At 46.7% G+C, this 19301-nt stretch overlaps 1 protein-coding gene across 2 annotated transcripts in view; it reads left to right on the forward strand.

Moving 5' to 3' along the window:
- The first annotated feature begins 6095 nt into the window (after positions 1 to 6095).
- MYO5B (myosin VB) overlaps positions 6096 to 19301 on the forward strand; it is a 288648-nt gene continuing 275442 nt past the window's right edge. For both annotated transcript variants that reach the window (XM_080920007.1, XM_080920008.1), the window contains exon 1: positions 6096 to 6504. In XM_080920007.1, the coding sequence (XP_080776133.1) occupies positions 6478 to 6504 (27 nt within the window). In that variant the 5' untranslated portion in view covers positions 6096 to 6477. The remainder of the gene's footprint in view (positions 6505 to 19301) is intronic.

A 19301-nucleotide genomic window follows, 5' to 3' on the forward strand; every position in this document is an offset into this window, starting at 1 on the left:
CACAGGTGTGCCACGGACTTAAACCACTTCAAACTTAGGTGGTCAAAACCAGCACACATTTATTACCTCATGGAGTGTGGGGGCCGCAGACTTCATTAGTTCATGTGGTTGTTTGTTATTTTTTTTTTTCTGTTTAAGATTTAAAAGCATTTTTATCCCTGTATGCTTGTGTTAGTGTTAACCAAGGGCAGAAGAGGGTTTCAGGCTTCCTAGGAGTTGGAGTTACAGAGAATGATGTACTGTGTACGGTAGGTACTGAGAACAAACTTTGGTCCTCTGCAAGAACAGCCAGCCAATGCTCTGAACTGCTGAACCCTGTCTCCAGCAGAGCTCTTTTTCCTCTTTCAGGTTTGCACACAGCTTTCTGGAGCCTCTGCTTCAGAGTGCCACTGTGGCTCACATTCCAGTGTCAGCTGGGGTTAGGATGTCATCTGAAGGCTGATCTGGTGGTGAATCTGTCCCAAAGGTCACACATGCAGTTGTTGGGACGATTTCATTCCTCCAGGGCGGTTGTGCTTCCTTGACATATAGATATCTGTATGTGAATTCTTCCTCAAAGCAAGTGTATGAATGAGAAATGGTTTAAAACAGCCAAAGCCAGTCTTTCATAATCTTAAAAAAACTTTTTTAAAAAGATTTATTTATTTATTTATTTCATGGACATGAGTTACACTGTAGCTGTCTTCAGACACACCAGAAGGGGGCATCAGATCCCAGTTACGGATGGTTGTGAGCCACCATGTGGTGACTGGGAATTGAACTCAGGACCTCTGGAAGATCAGTCAGTGCTCCTAGCTCCGGAGGCATCTCTCTAACCCAGTGTTTCATAATCTTATTGTGAAAATACTACCCTATTACTTCCCTGTACTTTATTGATTGGGAGCAAATCAATTTTGGTCTAGCCCATACAGGAAAGGAAAAGCTTACATAAGGGCAGAAAGTAAGAGATTGCCAGTCATTGGAACTAATTTGGAAGTAGTCTGCACAAATGATTTAATAATTTGGGGGGAAATGTTTAACTATTCCTGCTTCCCAGTTAGGGAAATATAATTCCAATCATAGTTCACCTTCTATAGTCTTATAAGATTTGATACAATTAAAATCTGTGAGGGTGTTGCCAGCTAGCTGCTGGCCTAGGGTTGTAACATGGATCATGGATCCCTGAAAATAAAAGAAAGTCCCGCAGTTTAATGACAAGGCCAGCTGCCTCACAGGAAGTGAGGTCTGTCATCACCGCTCTACCAGCCCAGGGCCTTCAGCATCCAGTGCTTACCCAGCTCATCCATAGAGATCCAGCCAAGTTACATGTTGTTCTGTTGAGGCAGGAGCTCAACTATGTAGCTCAGGCTAGTCTAGAACTCACCATGTAACATAGTCTGGCCTTCAACCCATCATTCCCCTGAGTTAGCTTTCTGAGTTCTAGCATTGTGCTCCTGGCACACTATTACTTTCACCATATAACAAACAATGATTTGGAGTCAGAGACTCCATGCCCACACAGTTTCTTCCCCCTCTTAAAAATTCTTTATATGTATGGGAGTTTTGTCTGCAAGTGTGTCTGTGTATCACCTGTGTGCCTGCTGCCCACAGAGGTCAAAGTGGAGTTACAGACAGTCGTGAGTTCCCATGGGAATGCTGGGAATTGAACCCAGGGCCACTGAAAGAGCAGCCAGTGCTCTTAACTGATGAGCCATCTCTCCAGCCTCTCCTCCTCTCTTTCCTTTTTCTTTTCGTGCTATACCAGACATCAAATTCTATTAGAAGGATTTAGTTTGGGTTTCTCCCTGTCTTCTCAGGCTGGTGAGGTTCTCTCTCTTCACTCTCAGGGAGTTTATATTCCACGTTTGTGGCACTGCATTCAGATACCGGGTTCATTCATTTACTCTGGCTAAGGGAAAGCCAGAGCCCAGGAAAAATCCTAACACAATCCAAGTTTCTGAATGAGATAAAAGCTGGGGCATTGGGAAAAGAAAAAGAGTCTAATAGTTTATCTTGCCGCTTAAATATTTTCTGTCCTGCTCCAAGTTGTTCCTCTGGTCAGGGCCCTACCCTGTTAAGCATCACACCCAGGGCCTGGTGGACAGTGACTTGCTTTGCCCAGGAAGGTGTGAATGAATGTGAGGAAGCTTTAGGGGCTGGGGTAGTGTTTGCTGCAGGCCTCTCCCTTCTGACAGAACACGGATGACTTCTGGACAGATGCCCATCCAACCCATCAGAAAATGATGGGTGTGAGCAAGAAATGCAGTTTTTGCATAGGAGCTGAGACTGGGGGCTTAGTTTGTCACAGCAGCAGATTCCAGGCAATCCTGATTGGTACAGATCCCAACCTAAAAATGCCTAAGAGGTTCACCATCTCATTTCAAGACACCGGATGATGGATAAAAAGCCATGCCGTGTGGGTATAAGCCAGCATTTCCCGTGCCTTCTGGATGGAAGAACGAGGTAGAGACAGAAGAGAGAGCCAGAACTTAGCAGCAAAGATCTGGAACCTGGGTCCCCTCCTGTCTCTGTCACCTGTGTCTGCTTACCTGTCTCCTAGCTGCAGCCAGGACAGGGACAGGAAGTTGTAGGATGCTTTGTGTAATTTTCCACATATGTGTGTATCCGACGGACAGGGAAAGAAGGCAATATCCACCTGTGTGAGTGGGGAGACAATAGAAGAAAAACGAGTTTAACTACCACTGAGCATTTATTTACAAATACTTCACTTCAGTCATGGTCAATAAAAGTTCCTTTATAGCTGGTTTCTCCTGCCCCCTTCCCTTTCTTTGTTTTTACTAAAAACAAACAAACAAAAAACCTGCTTCGAACTTTCCCCTTCTTTTGTACCATCTGACAGTTGCACTTCCCTTAGATCTCAGCGTGCACCATGACAAGCACAGGTCAGGTCAGGTCCCATTTACAGACCCTTCATGACTAGTGGTGAGAACCAGGGATGTAACCACGGGCAGCACTGGGCACAATATTGGAACACACTAAGAAGGCTGCAAACAAATGCTTTGTGAGTTCAAAGATGTTCTTGTTCATAGTGTGTACCTTCCAGGGGCGGGACAGAAGCTTTTCGACCAACATCATCTCTGCTTTGAGACCTGGAGTAACATTTCCACATCCAGGTGTTCCACCCAACCCAGGATACGTATTAAAGATCCGTATGAACTGACCATACTTCTAATAGCTGGATGTGCACCTCCAGATGTTCCCTTACTCCTGATTAACTAAGAAGTTCACTTAAGACGTAGAAAACGATCAAATATTAGGTCTCTGGTGTGCGATGTTTCTCACCTGTTCTTCTCCGAGCCTTACTTTACTCATCTGTGAAATAGGATTAGTGACACCTTTTTTAAAAATAAGGTTTCATGGAGGCTTCAACACGATACAGGTGTAGAGTGCTCAGCATGTTTCCATGAGTGAAATCGGTATTAAAATATTTAGTCTTATTCAAAGAAGGGAATGACCGTATCCGATCGTCCTATTAAATATTCAAAAGTTCTAGCCCAGGCCACCCTCACCCCTCGGGGATGGGATTCAGCTCAGCCACCATGAGTTGAGCTTTTAATTTGTGCCAGGTCTGATGGGAGCCAGACAGTTGGAATGGAGTGGAGAACGGTGTAGGAAGGAATGGCTTTCAGGTTGGTCCCACACCCCAGCGGGATCGGTAGGTTTGCTAATCTGGCAGGTGGGAATGCTGGTCTAGAACTGGGATAACAGACCAGACAGTGCTGAGAGATGAAGTGAGGGAGAAAGAGGAAGAAAGGTGTTTATTGTAGGAAACAGGGCACAACTTTCTTCAGGAACTAGGTGGAGGGAGCAGGGATGGAGAAAGATGCTTAGGGTTGTTATTAGAGAGGCTGGGAAAACAAGAGACAAAAGGAAGACATAAAGTGGCAGCTGGAACAGAACACCGGGGATCTCAGAGTTTCAAAGGAGGAGGCTTCTGTCCAGAATTGCAGTCCAGTGGGAGGCTGTAGGTGAAACCATTAATATTCCTGCAGGAGAACACTGCTTTTCTGATAGGAATGTCTGCACAGGGAGTTCATATTGGCGAGGGTAATCTACTGTGCACACAAACCACCTCAATAATGAACTATGGCATGATTAGGTTTTAATAATCAAAACATTCAATACGAACAGGGAGAAAGCATTCCCATAGAATGAGCTAAACAGGACCCAGATTAAAGCAGCCCCTCCCCCTCTCCCTCTCCTGCCACCCCCTCTCCCTCTCCTGCCACCCCCTCTGTGTTCAATCCTGGGATCAAACACTGTACATCAGTGGTTTTCAACTTGTGTGCCAAGAACCCCTTTGGGGTCACATGTCAGATCTCCTGCATATCAGATATTTACTTTATGATTTATAACAGTAGCAAAACTACACTCACAAAGTATTGATGAAGTAACTTTGTGGTTGGGGTGTTACTACAGCACGAGGGACTGTATTAAAGGGTTACAGCATTAGGAAGGTTGAGGACCACTATTGCACGTGCTTGTCAAGCACTGTGTCACGGAACTACGTCCCAAGTCCAAAACAGTGCTGCTTAACTTTGGCTACCCTAGAAACCACCTGGGAGCTCTTAAAAATCTCCCCCCTTGTCCCTCCCCGCCCTCGAGTTGGTGGCCATAGCATGGCTGGAGACAACAGCCTTCCCAGAACTTTGAAGGTCGGATCAAGATTGAGACAGAGGAAGATCCTGACTTAATAGAACAAAACCCAACTCCAAGCCAAAGAAATTAAAACCCACCCCCACCAAAATCCCAGCACCCCAGGGGCAGCACCACAGCTGCGTTAAATCAGAGTCTCTGAGGCGGCCAACTGACACCTGTTTAAAAGAGATTGCCGTGAGTAGAAAGAGTGGAAACCGCGTTCGGGAAGAACTCCGTGCGAGTAAGAGGCATCTACCTAAGGGGAAGATAGAAGGAAAGAAAGGGAAAGAAGGAAAGGAAAAATGAAAAGCCAGGAACTAGCAGAACAGGTATGGAGTGAGGGCGGCTGGAATAAGACTGGGCGGAGCCCAGGAGCCTTCACGGACAGGAGGTGAATTCAGAGCTCTGGCCTCCGCCCAGTGAGTGGTTCCCTGGGTCTCTAACAAAGCTCCGAAGCTCCTGGCTTCAAGCTGGCTAAGAAAGTGCTCCCCTGCCGATGTCTGCTTTAGTGGAGAAGGCTCACTTTAATAAGTACTACAGCGCAAGAAGGAATTGTGGGGGAGTTTGAAAATGTAGTGTTTTGGTGCCCGGGGATCCAATCCTAGTCTTTACAAATGCTAGGTTGGTACCCTCTGCTGAGCAGTGCTCTGAGCCCTGCAGGAAGATCTTACTGAGGGAAGAATGTAAGAGCCATTTCTGTCTGTCCTTGCTGCTCCTGTGTCTTTTCATCTCACAGACAATGGCAGCTCCCTGGGCTTTGGTCAACTGAATCTGTCCTTCTGAAAGAAGTTTTTTTTTTTTTTTTTTTTTTTTTTTTTTTTTTTTTTTTCTTTCTTCTTTTTGTTCTTGATTTTGTTTTTGGAATTTCAAAAGATTTTAAAAAGCAAGCCCCCGTCTCTCACTAATTAATCCGTAGAATTCATGTGGATGTCACCTTCTGGGGAGAGGATTCCAGATCAACGCCACCCCCAACCCTGTCCCCTCTGGTGTAAGTAACTTCTGGCTGAAAGCCACACTCAGGGTCAGTTGCTATGGTTCCTTTACCTCTGCTTTCTCACCTACTTCTGGCAAATTCTTTTCCCTTCTGCCTGCATATGGAATTGAAGGCGTGCGCCAACACGGCCCAGCCACAAACTAGGTTATATTAATGGGGGGGGGGGGGACCCGTTCAATAGAAACGTATAAAATCGAGAGAGAAAGCATAGGCAGGCCCTTCCGGACGCAGACAGCTTTCTCCCTAATTCTTTAGTTACTTTCTTTCCCCCTTTAAAGTCACCATTGCACTTTTGCCCACCTCTGCCCAGGTGTTCTGGCGACGCGGTGCGGCAGGTGCGACACCGGGCCCGCACCTGTGCGGCGTTCCCCGCCGCTGCCAGCAGGGGGCGGAGCGCTCCGGCTCCCGGGGCGCCGCTCCTCGCCGGCCCCGCCCCCCGCCCCAGGTCCCGGGTGGCGGCGGGGGCGCGGAGGGCTTAAAGGCGGCGGCGACCGCCCGCGGGCAGGCGCGGGGCGTCCCACTCTCGCCGGCCGGCCGCGTCACCTCCCCGTACCTGAGCCGGGAGAGCGGCTGCGCCTTCTCCCCGCCCTCCCGCCACTCCTGGTCGCCGCACCAACGCTGCCGCCGCCCAGGGAGTAAAGGTCGCCCGGGCCGGTGCGAGCGGGCGTCGGCGCCAGCGGGTCGGTCCACCCGAGAAAGGAGCGCGCAGGAACTGGGACCGCTCCGAGAAGACTGCGCCAGCCGTGCACTGAGATCGCGCGGGGAGCGAGGAGCCGGGCCTCGGCGCTCAGCCCGGACCCAGCGTCCCGCGAGGCGCCCGGGGCTCCGGCCCGGCCCGCGGGGTCATGTCGTACAGCGAGCTCTACAGCCGGGTGAGTGCGGGCCCGGCGCAGCCCCGGGGCACAGGTGCGGCGCGGCGCGCTCCGGGCCAACTTCCCCGCCGGCACTGGATGCCCCTGCCAGGGTCTCTGTGGCCCCGGTCCCCGGCACCCCTAAGTTGGGTGGTAGAGAAAGTTTGGGTGTTCCGGGAGCGCGCCGCATCTGAGTCCCCCTGACAGCGGCGCAGCACTGTCCCACGGTTTGCCCTTCCTTCCCTGTCCTCTCCTGGTCTGGATCTCCCGCTGAGAGCCTGGGTCCAAAGGGGCGTCTTCTTAGCCCGCTGGGAGCCGGGGTTTGGATACCAGCCTCCAACGAGGCACCTGACGTGCGACCCCGTTTTCTCTTGCTTGGAACCTGTTCCAGGTTCTCTGCAGTGCGAGCGACCCTTGTTTGCTTTTCTTCCAGCGTGAGACAACCAGAGGGACCCTAAACTTGGGAAAGGAGAGAGACGAGGAGCCCCTGGGGTGGGAGGGGCACAGAGCCTGAAGAGGTGTGAGGGCAGTGGGTAGAGAGATGTCATTTTTAGTGATCGCAAGGAAGTAGTCTTTTAAAAATTGTATATGTATACACATAGACAATTCTTTTTAGTTACGTGTATACCTGCATGTCTGTAAGTGCACCTGGGAGGCCAAAAGAGGGCGTTAGAGCCCCTGAAATTGGAGTTACAGGTGGCCACAAGCATCCTTGTGGGTGCTGAGAATATAACCGGGGTACAAGCGGAATGTTGCTATCGCTCCTGACTGTGGAACCATCTCTTCAGCCCATACTTAATTTGCCCACAATGAGCCCTTAGGTTATCAGGTATTTAGATAGGGGAAGGTTGGAGTAATTATTGACCAGGGCTGGAGTGTCTTGGTGTGGGGTGTGTGGTAGGGGGTGTGGGGTGTGGTGTGGGGTTGTGTGGTGGGGGTGTGTGTGGTGTGGGGGGGTGTGGTGTGGGGTGTGTGTGTGGTGTGGGGTGTGTGTGTGGTGTGGGGTGTGTGTGTGGTGTGGGGGTTGTGTGTGGTGTGGGGGTTGTGTGTGGTGTGGGGGTTGTGTGTGGTGTGGGGGTTGTGTGTGGTGTGGGGGTTGTGTGTGGTGTGGGGGTTGTGTGTGGTGTGGGGTGTGTGTGTGGTGTGGGGTGTGTGTGTGTGGTGTGGGGTGTGTGTGTGTGGTGTGGGGGTGTGTGTGTGGTGTGTGGGGTGTGTGGGGTGTGGGGGGTGTGTGGTGTGGGGGTGTGTGTGGTGTGGGGGTGTGGTGTGTGGGGGGTGTGTGGTGTGGGGTGTGTGGGGTGTGTGGGGTGTGTGGGGTGTGTGTGGGGTGTGTTGGAGGGTAGGGGGTTGGTCAGGATTGGAACCAGGTGCAGCAGGAGTGTCTGCACCTGGGTTACACAGCAGGTGTCGTAGTTAAAGCAGCTTCTCAGGCGTTGGCTCTGCAGCTCTAGCCCTTCTGGTTTCTACCTGGTCTGGGACAAGGTGAACACTGCAGGGCCTTTAGTCACCTGCCCCCTTTTTCCTTTAAAAAAAGCTTCGTATATTCCGATGTCTGGTTTTCTTGTTCCTCTTTTCTGGTGGCTGGAACCTGTTTGACAGTCTTGCCTGCCTGCACGCCCCTGTGCAGAAGGATGTGTGTACTTGTGTGTACGCAAGTCCTGTAGGCGAGTTTGCAATTCCTGTTCCACCGGCCTGGTGGACAGGTCTGGGCGGGGTAGGAAGAGGCACTTCCGCATCCTCACCTGGCGATTGCCACCTAGTGTCCAGCACAGGGGGGGAGCCCTTCAGCTCCGTGGGCTTACCGCCCATCTCAGTTCGAAAATTTTAATTCTCTTTTCGGACCTGGTCCAGGTCAGCAAAGGCTAATGCTCCTCTAGTAGCTATGAAGGAGAATGGCACCTGGTTGGGAGCAAGCCCTGGCATGGCCTTTGGATCCACCAAGGACCCCAGAAGCAGCACCAGTCTCGTTGGTTGAGAGGGGCGGAGAAGGTGCGAGCCAGGGCTGGAACTCTGTAGTAAAACTGGCTTGGGAAATGCACCCCACCTCGCCTACCCAGGGGAGCTTGTGGGAGGAGCCTTGGGAGTTCCGACTTGCTGCTCTGGAGCTTAGAGGCTCCTGGTGTGGAGGCTGGAAACCAGTGACGCAGGGAAAAACAACCTGCGCTGGATGGAGTGTTCTGAGATGGAGTTGTGTTCCGTGACAGCGAGCCAGCGGAGCAACAGAGAAAACAAAGATGAGCAGTTGCTTCGCGGGCTCACACAGCACGTCCTGAAGTCCCTGAGCAGACAGGATTTAACTGCTGCGTCATGAAGTTAATGAATTACTGGATACACTGAGTTTTTGGAGATCCAGTTTCAAAAGACAAAACATTTATACTGAATTTTCAAGTAGATCACTTGTTGGGGAACACATTGATTTTTCTATTGCATGCTAGTAGGGATGGTGAGTCAGTAGGGAGCCTGAACTTGAAACTTGAAGTGTTTCAAGTGCACTTATGAGTTATCCATCTATGGACAGAAACCACAGATCCTGAAACTAGTTATCATTGGTGTGAGAGTTCGGTATAATTAAAGCAAAACGAACAAAGTCTGCTGTTGGTGGGTTTCTGGTTCTCAGTAATATTAAATTATTGAATCTTAGGGAGCTTTTTTGTATTGTTTTCCTTTGTGGTGTTATCTTCTTTTTTTTCTGTTTCTTTCTTTCCTTTCTTTTTGTGCATGCGTGTGCGCGCGCGTGCGTGTGCGCTGGACTCCAAGGGTTCTTTTTGTTTTGGAGATCAGGTCCCACTATGTACCCTGGATGTCCGGCCGCTCAATATGTAGACCAGGCCTGCCTTTGCCTCCTGAGTGCTGGGATTCAAGGCGTGCACCGCTCCACCTGGGTAGCTTCCAGGTTTGTATGTTGGACTGCCGTTGTTCTTTCTGGCAGTTAAATGCACTTACACTAATGTCTGAGAAGCAGTCAGACTGCTTTCTAACCATGGTAACCCTGCGTGCCAGGTGGGATTCTGAGTATGAGCCATAAACGACAGAGCCAGTGCTTGTGGCTCAGACACTGTTTCTCTGATATGGTTTGTTCGTTTCATTGCATTGTCGCAATAGTCAACACTCCCTTTTACTTGTAACCCACTAGTGGGCTTTCCTAATGTGTCAAACACTGGACTGACTCACACTTTAATGTATTATGTATGACGGAAATAATTATCCATCATGCCAACAGCATTTTTAAATGTTTGGAATGGAAATTTTGCAACTCTTTACTGATCATACCTATTGCCTTAGCTGGGCGATGTTACTGGAGTATAAACCATCCCACATACACACACTACATAGCTTGTAGGCATTAAACAGTTCTGGTGGTAACTTAGTATATCAATGTTATTTCTGGTTACTCAGACTTCTCCCCGAACTCTTTGTCTCTCTTCAGCTTTAGGCTCCTATGCTATGTGGTGTGTGTCTGGGGAATGTTATTTTTCTCACTGGTGAAGGGTACTTCTCAGTACCAAAGACACTCCCTACTTTTAGAATACCTAGCCCCTTACCTTGGAGGAATTGCTTTCTTTGTACCGAGGATGGGAAAAGAAATTCAGTGCTAGACGCTTTCAGAGTGACATCAAGGTGAGTCATCTTCATTGACTCCTTAGAGAAAGCTGGAGTGGACAATGGGCTCTGTTGTCGAAACAGCTCTCTATACATGTATGTTAGTGATTTGTTTTCCAACCACAAGGAAAGACAATGTGGGCTTGATGTGTACAGGACCTGGAAGGAAGCCCATACATGTGGGGGGAGGATAGCGTGGTTTCTGAGGGCAGCCTGGTCTTAAACTAGACATAGCCTCTTTCCCCCAGGCTGACTAATGTAACCTCCAGAGGATTATTCTGGATACAAAATGTAAACACTGTTACTGCTTTTTAGTTATTTTAAATATTGACATTTTAGGTTTGCTACTTGATTGATAAGTCGGCAGAGTACCTGGGAGACCAGCACAGTTAGGGCAGGGCTCTTGGATAATCCTTTTGTGCTTGGCTTTTAAATGTCAGGTAGCATCTCTGCAGTCTAATGAAAACTCAGTGTACACATATGCTTTCATTTCTCTTCAGGGCCTTGCCTATGCTAAGCAAGTGCTCTACTGCTAAACAACACCTAGGCTCTACCTGTGGCATTCTGAGTGCTGCTGAGAGTTTGCCCGATTGTGACACACCTTGTGTCAGCTTTGAGCCTGGAGCCTTTACTGAGAGTTCAGATAGGAATGCCACTCCTTTTAAAAACAGAATTCCTGTGATCTGTATAAGTGGTTTTTAGTTTTCACTTCCCTGTGCCTCAGGTAAATGGGTTTCAGGCTGGTATGATGGTTTGAGTAGGTTTGCCCGCCTCCCAATAGACTCATGTGTTTGAATGCCTAGTCTGCAGAGAACAGCATTATTAGAAGGTGTAGCCTTGTTTGAGTAGGCGTGGTCTTGTTGGACGAAGTGTGTCACTGGATGGGGGGGGGGGGAAGGCTTTGAGGTCTCCAATGCTCAAGTTCTGCCCAGTGTGGAATTCAAGTCTCTTCCTGCTACTTCCTTCGGATCAAGATGTAGGGCTTCTCCAGCACACAGTCAGCCTGCACAATGCCATGCTTCCCACCAAGTTAATAATGGACTAAACCTCTAAAACCATAAGCAAGCTCCAAGGAAATGCTTATATATATATAAGCATGAGTAAAATCCTGTTGAGTAGCAGACAGACATGATGCTGGAGAAGTAGCCGAGAGTTCTACATCCAAATCCAGGAAGGAGACACACCGGGCCTGACATGGACCTTTAAAGTCTCAAAGCCCACCCCTACTGACACAGTTACGCTAGTAAGGCCACACCTATCCCAACAAGGACACATCTAATAGTGCTATTCCCTGATGACTAAGCATTCAAATCTAGAAGCCTATGGAGGACTTCTTATTCAAACCACCACATTCTACCCCCTGGTTGTCCATGGGCTGGCAGTCATATACAAAATGCATTTAGTTAACAACAGTCTCAACGCTGTTTAAAAGTCCAAAGTTAGAAATCTCTTCTGAGACTCAAGGTAATCTTTTAACTATAAGCCCTGTAACATCAACGTTGAAAAGCAGAACATGTATTTCCAACATTTAATAGCATAGGATGTACACCACCATTCCCAAAGGAAGGGGAACAGTGAGGAAATGCTGGGCCAAAGCAAGACTGAAAATCAGCAGGGCACACTCCAGACTCGGCATCTCCATGTCTGATGTCAAAGGGCTCTTCAGATCTCTAACTCATTTCAGCTTTGTGACTGCCACACACTTCTCTCCTGGTTCCACTCTGAGACTTTTTCCTCAGCAGGTATCCCATGGCTCTGGTACCTCCAAAATCTTGGGGTCTTGAAAGCAATGCAGGCTTTACCTCCACAGTTTCATGTAATGGCCTCCAGGGACCACCATGTTGGGACCCCTCTGCCACACACCTGGTCTCAGTGGCTTATTTTAGTCATGGGGGGGGGGGAAGTTCTGTAATTCCTTTCCTGTATCCTGGGCTCTGAAGCCAGAACCACATGTCTGAAGCTACCAAGTTCTGCTTGCTGGGACTGGAACATGACCCCCTGTTCAAATATACTTTCATCAGCTTTCTGTATTCTATTTTCTTCTTAGCTTAAGCTTAAAAAAGTTCTTTTCACAATTGGAGGCTTACGTGGATGTGGTCCTGCCCTGAGGTCACCACTCCCTTTATCGGACTTCTCTTAAATTTTTGTTTTATCTCCTTAAACACTGGACTTAGCTGCAATTACACTTTCTGGTGCTCCTCTTCTCCCCAAACTGTACATTTTGTATTTCTCTTTATCCCCCTTTCATTGTTAGTGGCTGTTCTTATGCAGATGTATAACCACAAGGTAGAGTCCATACTTGGCTTTCTTGAAATCTTTTCTGCAATTACCGTTAATTTCAAACCCCTCAGTTTATTAATAACTCTTGTCCTTTGAAACCTCTTGAGCTGGTCCATCATAATCTGTATTGCTCTTACAGCACCCCTGCCCAGCTTAATGGTTCAAAGTCCCAGAATCTACATTTTGCCAGCAAGCAGCGTGGTCAGGTCTGTCACAGTAATATCCCACTCCTGGGGCCAACTTCTTGGTTTTCTATTGTGAAGAGATAACATGACCATGAAATTTACTTGGGGTTGACTTGCAGCTTCAGAGGTTTAGTCCATTGTCACCTTGGCAGGGAATATGGCAACGTGGAGGCAGACATGGTTTGAAAGTGTGCCCTGCTGCCTGTCTGTTGGCCAGCAGATGTTTAATGTAAGCATGCACTCTTTGTGGAAGGTGTAAGTCAATCATTTCAGACAAAGACTCCTTAAGTGCATGAGGAGAGAACTTCCCAGGTGTATACCAGGCTCCTGAGTATTCCCTGATATCGCATTAGCATGCCAAAAGATTTTGTTAAAACACTTCAGAAACATCCTCTAATTGAGCATTTTAACGTAGACTCAGAAGCAGTGTTCAAATTGCCTAGACTCTAGTGTGAATTGGGCACTTTTGGTAATTGGCTAAATTGTTACCGTTGAGAATGGTCAATGTGTCCATCTCAGCACTAGGTTCATGAGGCTAACTGCTCAATTCTCTCAAAGTTCACTGCCCTCGTTTCACCCCTTCTTGCATTGGGGTCTTGATATGTTTTTCAGGCTAGCCTCGAACTCGTGGACTATAGGCAAACACTACTGCACTCAGCTTAATACCTCTTTGAGCAATCCTACTTGGGACATAGATTCTTCACTTGATCTTAGCCAAAAGGCCGAGAAGCGATGGGACATAGATTCTTTAACTTTTGTCGTCATTGCTGAAAAGTAATTGTCTTTGGTAGTTTTTGTCATTGGAGCTCTCAAATGTGCTGTGGCATGAAATCATAACTGGGGGAAGGATACCTCGAGAGCCTTATGCATGAGATTCAAAGTCTCGACTATAACTTGGATACTAAGACGTTCAGGTTCCCTAGGAAGAGACCAGATTCCATGAAAAGGTGGGGAAATCTTTTTGGGTATCACTGGGTAGGGTGAGAGGGGAAAATATTTGAAATGGTAAATTGTACTATATTTACCTTTGTACACACTATCACTGCACTCTGGCTTATCTTCCTTTTCCCCACCTGCCCAGTCATAACCTCCGTGTAGACACAGCTAGCCAGGTGCTGCAACATACAATGCATTACCTCACTTCCCATGATGCTCAGCCTTGTTGAAGGTGCTTCAGAGAAGAACAAACATTGTTTTGTGAATTTTGAAATAAAATGAGAAATATCATTGAAGGATAGGCATGTGGACAAACTACGAGGACGCGAGGGGAAGAGAGACCAGAGAGTTTGGGGCTGGAGAGGGCATGTGAGCAGAAAGGAGGGAGGTGCTGTGGGCAGTTTACAATCTCACCAGTGTGTTTGGGCCATTGGTTACTTGAATATAAAGGCACTCCACCCCTCATTAAGGAGAATTCTCTTTGTGGCAGAAAACTACAAACAATCAAAATGCAGAGATGTAGATATCCAATGGAGGCTCAGGGGATACCAAAGAGGGAGAAAATAGATTGTAAGGGCCAGAGGATCAGGGAGTTTGCAGTGAGATTGTATATCAAAGCAATGTCAGAAGCTACATCCATAAACTCTCACCAGCATGTGTGCTCAAACATGAGCTCAGCAAGGATGGCACCTTTGGACTTGCCAAAGTGGATGGGGAAAGACCACAGGCCCCAGCCCTACACACAGCACGGCAGGCAACCGAGTAAAGCTGAGTGGAAGAGGTGGCCTTCCCAGGGGTGGACGTGCCAACTGGTTGATGGGGTCCCACAGCCCTAAAAACATACAAGCACATTATATGGACTGAGCAGGTTACACTTAAGAATATATGATAATGGTGGGAAAGGGGGCCATTATTTTAAAGAGTGAGGAAGATTTTGGGGTGGGGGAGTAGATAGAAAGGGAGACATGTTGTAATTAAGTTATAACCTCAGAAACAGAAATATACACAAGTTCTGTTCCTGCAGACCGATGCCCTGAGCTGAACATAGGTTTCAAAGCTTTGAGAACACAGGTAATTTGTCTGCTGTGCATGCAGTTAATGGTCAAATATGTATACTGGGAAAACTGCTCTCACTGAAGACTTAACATTGAATCGTATGTTAATGATCTTCGATGTTTGGCATCGGCAAAGTGGGCACATACAAATATTATTAGCTTAGCTTATTTTCTTCTCAAAAGCTCCCCATTCCTATTCTAGGATATAACTCTTTTTGACAAGGAACCAACCACCTTTAACCTAACATTATCTTCTGCTATGCTTGGGCCAGGCATTGACTTAGGTACCATCAAAAAGCCTGTTTTCTCTGTCATTTGCCTAAGACTATAAAGTGGGAAGTCCTTACAGATGTGGTGGTTTGAATGAGAAATGGTCCTTGTAGGCTTATTTGAATAGTAGGTCCCCAGTTGGTGGAATTGTTTGGGAAGGATGAGGAGGTGTTGTTGAAGGATTGTGTGTCACTGAGTTTTCAAAAGCTCATGCTATTCTCTGCTCTCTGACTCACACCTGAGGATCAGATACAAACTTTGGTCTGCTGCTCTGTTGCCTGCCTGCTTGCCTGCTGGTAATGTCTCCTGCCGTGATGGTCATGGATTCTGCTACCCTCTGCATCTGTGATCCCCAACTAAATGCTTTCTTCATAATTTGTCTTGGTCATGGTGTTTTGTCAGAGTGACAGAAAAGTAAGGTAGTAGATAATGGTGCTTTTTATGTATGTGTGTGTGTGTGTGTGTGTGTGTGTGTGTGTGTGTGTGTGTGTGTGTGTATTAAAAACCTCCAAGGGTTAGCATAAGATGGAAATTGAAATAGCAGGGAAAGCAGCATTGGTGGGTGGGAAGATTTTATAAAACAGGCTTGGTTTTTGACTTGTAATGGCTCATATAGTTTAGGTTGTGGGTATCTTTCTTTCTTTGTAGGTCATCCCATGTTAAAGCTCAGTCTTTTAGACCCTGTGAACTCAGTCTCATTAAGCATCTCATTAAGACTATAGATTTTGCATGAAGAAAGTAGGGGAGAATGACTCTCCATTACCTCCTGTTAGACTGTGCAGAGCAGGTCTTCAGAAGCAGTGGCGGTAAATCAGGAAAGACGGATTAGCAATGGGATAGTTTTCAGTCTCCTGGGAAGAGAATGCCCCTCAGGTAGGTATCTATCCAAAGATTCACACCATCTTGCAAATACAGTGTAGGGTTGAGTGAACATAAAAGCCACTGTGAGAAACAGGATGAGTTGTCTCTCCAGAGTGATCTTTAACCTTGAGTTTTTTTGTTGTGTGAAATTAGTATTAAGGAAGCATTAGTACAGTCATGGAGATAAACTGCTTGATCTCATCTGATCAGATTTCATCTCCTTCTCAGTTTGCCTCTACCCCTCGTGACAGCCAATGTTTGTTTGTAAAATGAGGGAAATGAATGTCTGATCAGCCTGAGTCTAATGTTTCTTTGCTATAACGTCCATTCACCCTGTGTGTTCATGTTTGACTGAAACAAGCCTCATGCACCAATATAATGGCATTGCTTTTAAAATGTGATTTTTATGGCCAGTATGCTAGATTAAATCTAGAATCAATCATCTCTCTAAGGATGGCTACTGAGGGCAGAAGTAAAAGATGCAGGTTGTCTATCCTGGCTCTGAAACTGGCTTCCCAGCTGGTGATGCAGTCTTCACGTTCTTTAGCAGACCCACCATGCTTGATTGGTAGACTTTCTAGAATTAGTTGAAAGTTATTTAAAAATAGACTAGACAGGGTAGAGATTTACTGGAGAACTGAGGACTGGCATCACAGGTGATGTCTGACTCTAGAGGTTATTTCCTTAAATGTACTATTGTTGTGTATTTGTGCAGTGTGGGGAAGCACTTGTGTGGGAGTCAGGGGGCAACTCTGGAGGTTTTTTTTTTTTTGCATCTTTTTTTTTTTTTTTGAGGGGAGGTGTTCCAGGGAAAGAATTTAGGTATGAGTCGAGCTTCTTCAGAAAGTGCTTTGCCCACTGAGCCGTCTTGTTGACCATGAGTGCTAGTTTTGTGTATCTTCTTGCTAGCTGCGATTCTGGTGTCACTGCTCATTTGAATATTCTCAGTGTCCAATAATCATGGCGCGAGGCTGTTGGGAACAGTCATCTAAACATAGCAGTTTTGACCTCTTTAGATTTAGAAGCTCACAGAATTTCATGGTTATACTGACATGTGGTCCACTCAAATGCATATATAAATACAAGTAGCTTAAGGCAGATTCATGTAATTATCTACATTTGTTTTGGCAAGCATAATAGTATTAATGAGTATCTCACAATTTAAAAATGAAATGGAAAGACTTTTTACCCAGGAGCCTAAGATGGTCTTTGGAAAGATGAAGGAATGTCCTGCTATGCCGGGCAGGGTGTTAGGTAGTAACCAGGAGGAATAGTAAAACAAGAAAGGAGGCTACAGAACAGCATTAGTCACACTGGTCACAAGGAGATCACTCAGGTGTCATTTATGAGAACAAACAGACTTACAAGATATTTTTCAGCCTTAAAATCCAATAGATTCTGCCTTTTGTAAAGTAGAATAAGCCATTTGTAAAAAGATAAATATCACATGATTTGACCTAAAACATAAGGCATCTAGGATAGTCATAGTCATGGAGAGGAGGGACTGTGGTCAGTCACTGGGAGGGGAGGAGTCTAATGGGTTTTATAAAGGTGAGTGAGAAGGAAGAGGGTATTAGTTAGAGACCACATAAATGCCACTGAATTTTACACCTAAAAATGGTGATGCTAAATATTTGTTTTGTGTACTTTATTACAATTGTCAAAAGTATTCAGGGGTGGAGGGAAGAGCACAGACAGAAGTAGGTTAGGTTAGACCTATAACTGCTCTAGACTAGGGTCTGAATCTGTTTCCTCAGCTGCCCAGTGATCTGAAACTTAACCTCTAGGTTTCAATGAACCGTGAGACATGAATAAAAATCTGCACAACCTTCAGAGGTTTGTTGGGATAAAATAACAGGTAAACTTTCCTCGGTGGTGATGGCGTATCTTTAGGAGATGGTCACATTTTTGGAAAAGCCACAGTTTAAGGTAGTGGTTCTCAACCTTCCTAATGCTGTGACTCTTTAATACAGTTTCTCATGTCCCAGTGACCCCTCCAACCATAAAATTATTTTTATTGCTACTTCATTACTGTAAAGCTTTTTTACTGTTACCATAATGTAAATATCTGTTTTCAGATGGTCATAGGGGACCCCCGGGAAAGACTTAAGTATAGGGTCAGTCTGAAGGCCAGGATGGGAGTATTGGATGTTTATCCACTATGTGCTTGGTTGCCAGTCTTCAGTTGCATGTTCTAGCCTTGAAAAGCACCAGCATCATGGAGAAGCTGGGGTTTACACTGTGCTTGCCTCCTTTCAGACATACAGAACACATAGGCCTTTTGAGGTCCTGGCTTTGAGGCCCGCAGGTCACCTCAGACCTGCAGTATGCAATGAGGTGAGGCTCCTTTCTACTGAGAAGAGCTACTCACGTTGACATGACCGTCTGTCCTGATTAAATTTAATTGTCAACTTGCTGTAGCCATTAGTCATCTGAGATGGGAGTCTAAATTGAGGGGTTTCTGAGATCCAAATGGCCTGTGGGTGTATCTGTAGGAGATTGTCTTAGTTGTTAACTGATGTAGGAACCACTGTGGTTAGTGCCACCCAACACAGTCCTGGGCTGTATAAGAAAGCTACCTAAGCACAGGTCAACTAGCAGACAGTGTTCATCCATGTTTCTGCTTCAAATGTCTGCCCTGACTCTCCTACAAGATAAACTGTAACCAGGGGTAAATCCCTTTTTTCTCTAAGTTCTATCTGATCAACAGAGAACCAACTGAACACGGTTCCTCTTAGCACTTAGCTATTTGGGATATAAGGGCACTTCAAGGCATAGGGCTCTATTCTTAGGAAGCTTAAAGCATCGAGATCGATGGGGGTTCTTAGAAACTGGCCTAATAGCCAGTTCTGGTGACCCAGGAAACTTCTCAGTATGCCATGGCTCTGGGTTTCAGGATAATACCTGATTATCATGCCAGCAGGCAAGGGTACATTTCTTTCTGTGTTAGTGCCGAAGATGGGATGCGATACTCTTTGGTTTCTTGTCCTATCTGCTTGCTTTGGCCATGGATTGAGTACCCTTTCTGAATCTCTAGTTCCAGTTTGGGATTGGAACTGATCCCTGTTGTGACCGTCATGGAGGACCAACACTCCTCCTCTGGTTCTCAAGATTGAACCCAAGGCCTTGTGCTGTACTCTGGAGCCTTTGCTCAGCCGAGAGCACCTTCTTGACTGGCTACTTTTGAGGAGGTCCTACCTCTGGTCCAGGTGGCTTGCCCTCCCAGCCCTTTTTGGCCCAAGGAGCTTCTCAAGATGAGACTATGATGGGAAAATGGGAAAATTTATGTTCCTCTATTGAGAAGCACAGATGTCTTCCTCTTTGGGCATACCAGAAAGTATATGAAAAGCAGAATAGGTTCTGGAGGATTGGCCCTGGATGGAAATATTAAAGGGCTACATGCTTATTTATGGAACTCACTTCCTTCTGCCTTAGTTGCCAACCTGGTTTCTCCTGTCATCTGTCTCCTCCAGATGCCAGTGGATGCTTCTGTGTCTAGAAGAGGAGCTATGACCTGTTGTCTCTACACAGAAATAATGCTGCTTCAAACACACACACACACACACACACACACACACACACACACACACACACTTGTCACTACATGCAAGTCCAAATCTTTGGATTTGTC

The sequence above is a fragment of the Micromys minutus genome (assembly GCF_963924665.1).
Source record: "Micromys minutus genome assembly, chromosome: 8".
NCBI lineage: Eukaryota > Metazoa > Chordata > Mammalia > Rodentia > Muridae > Micromys > Micromys minutus.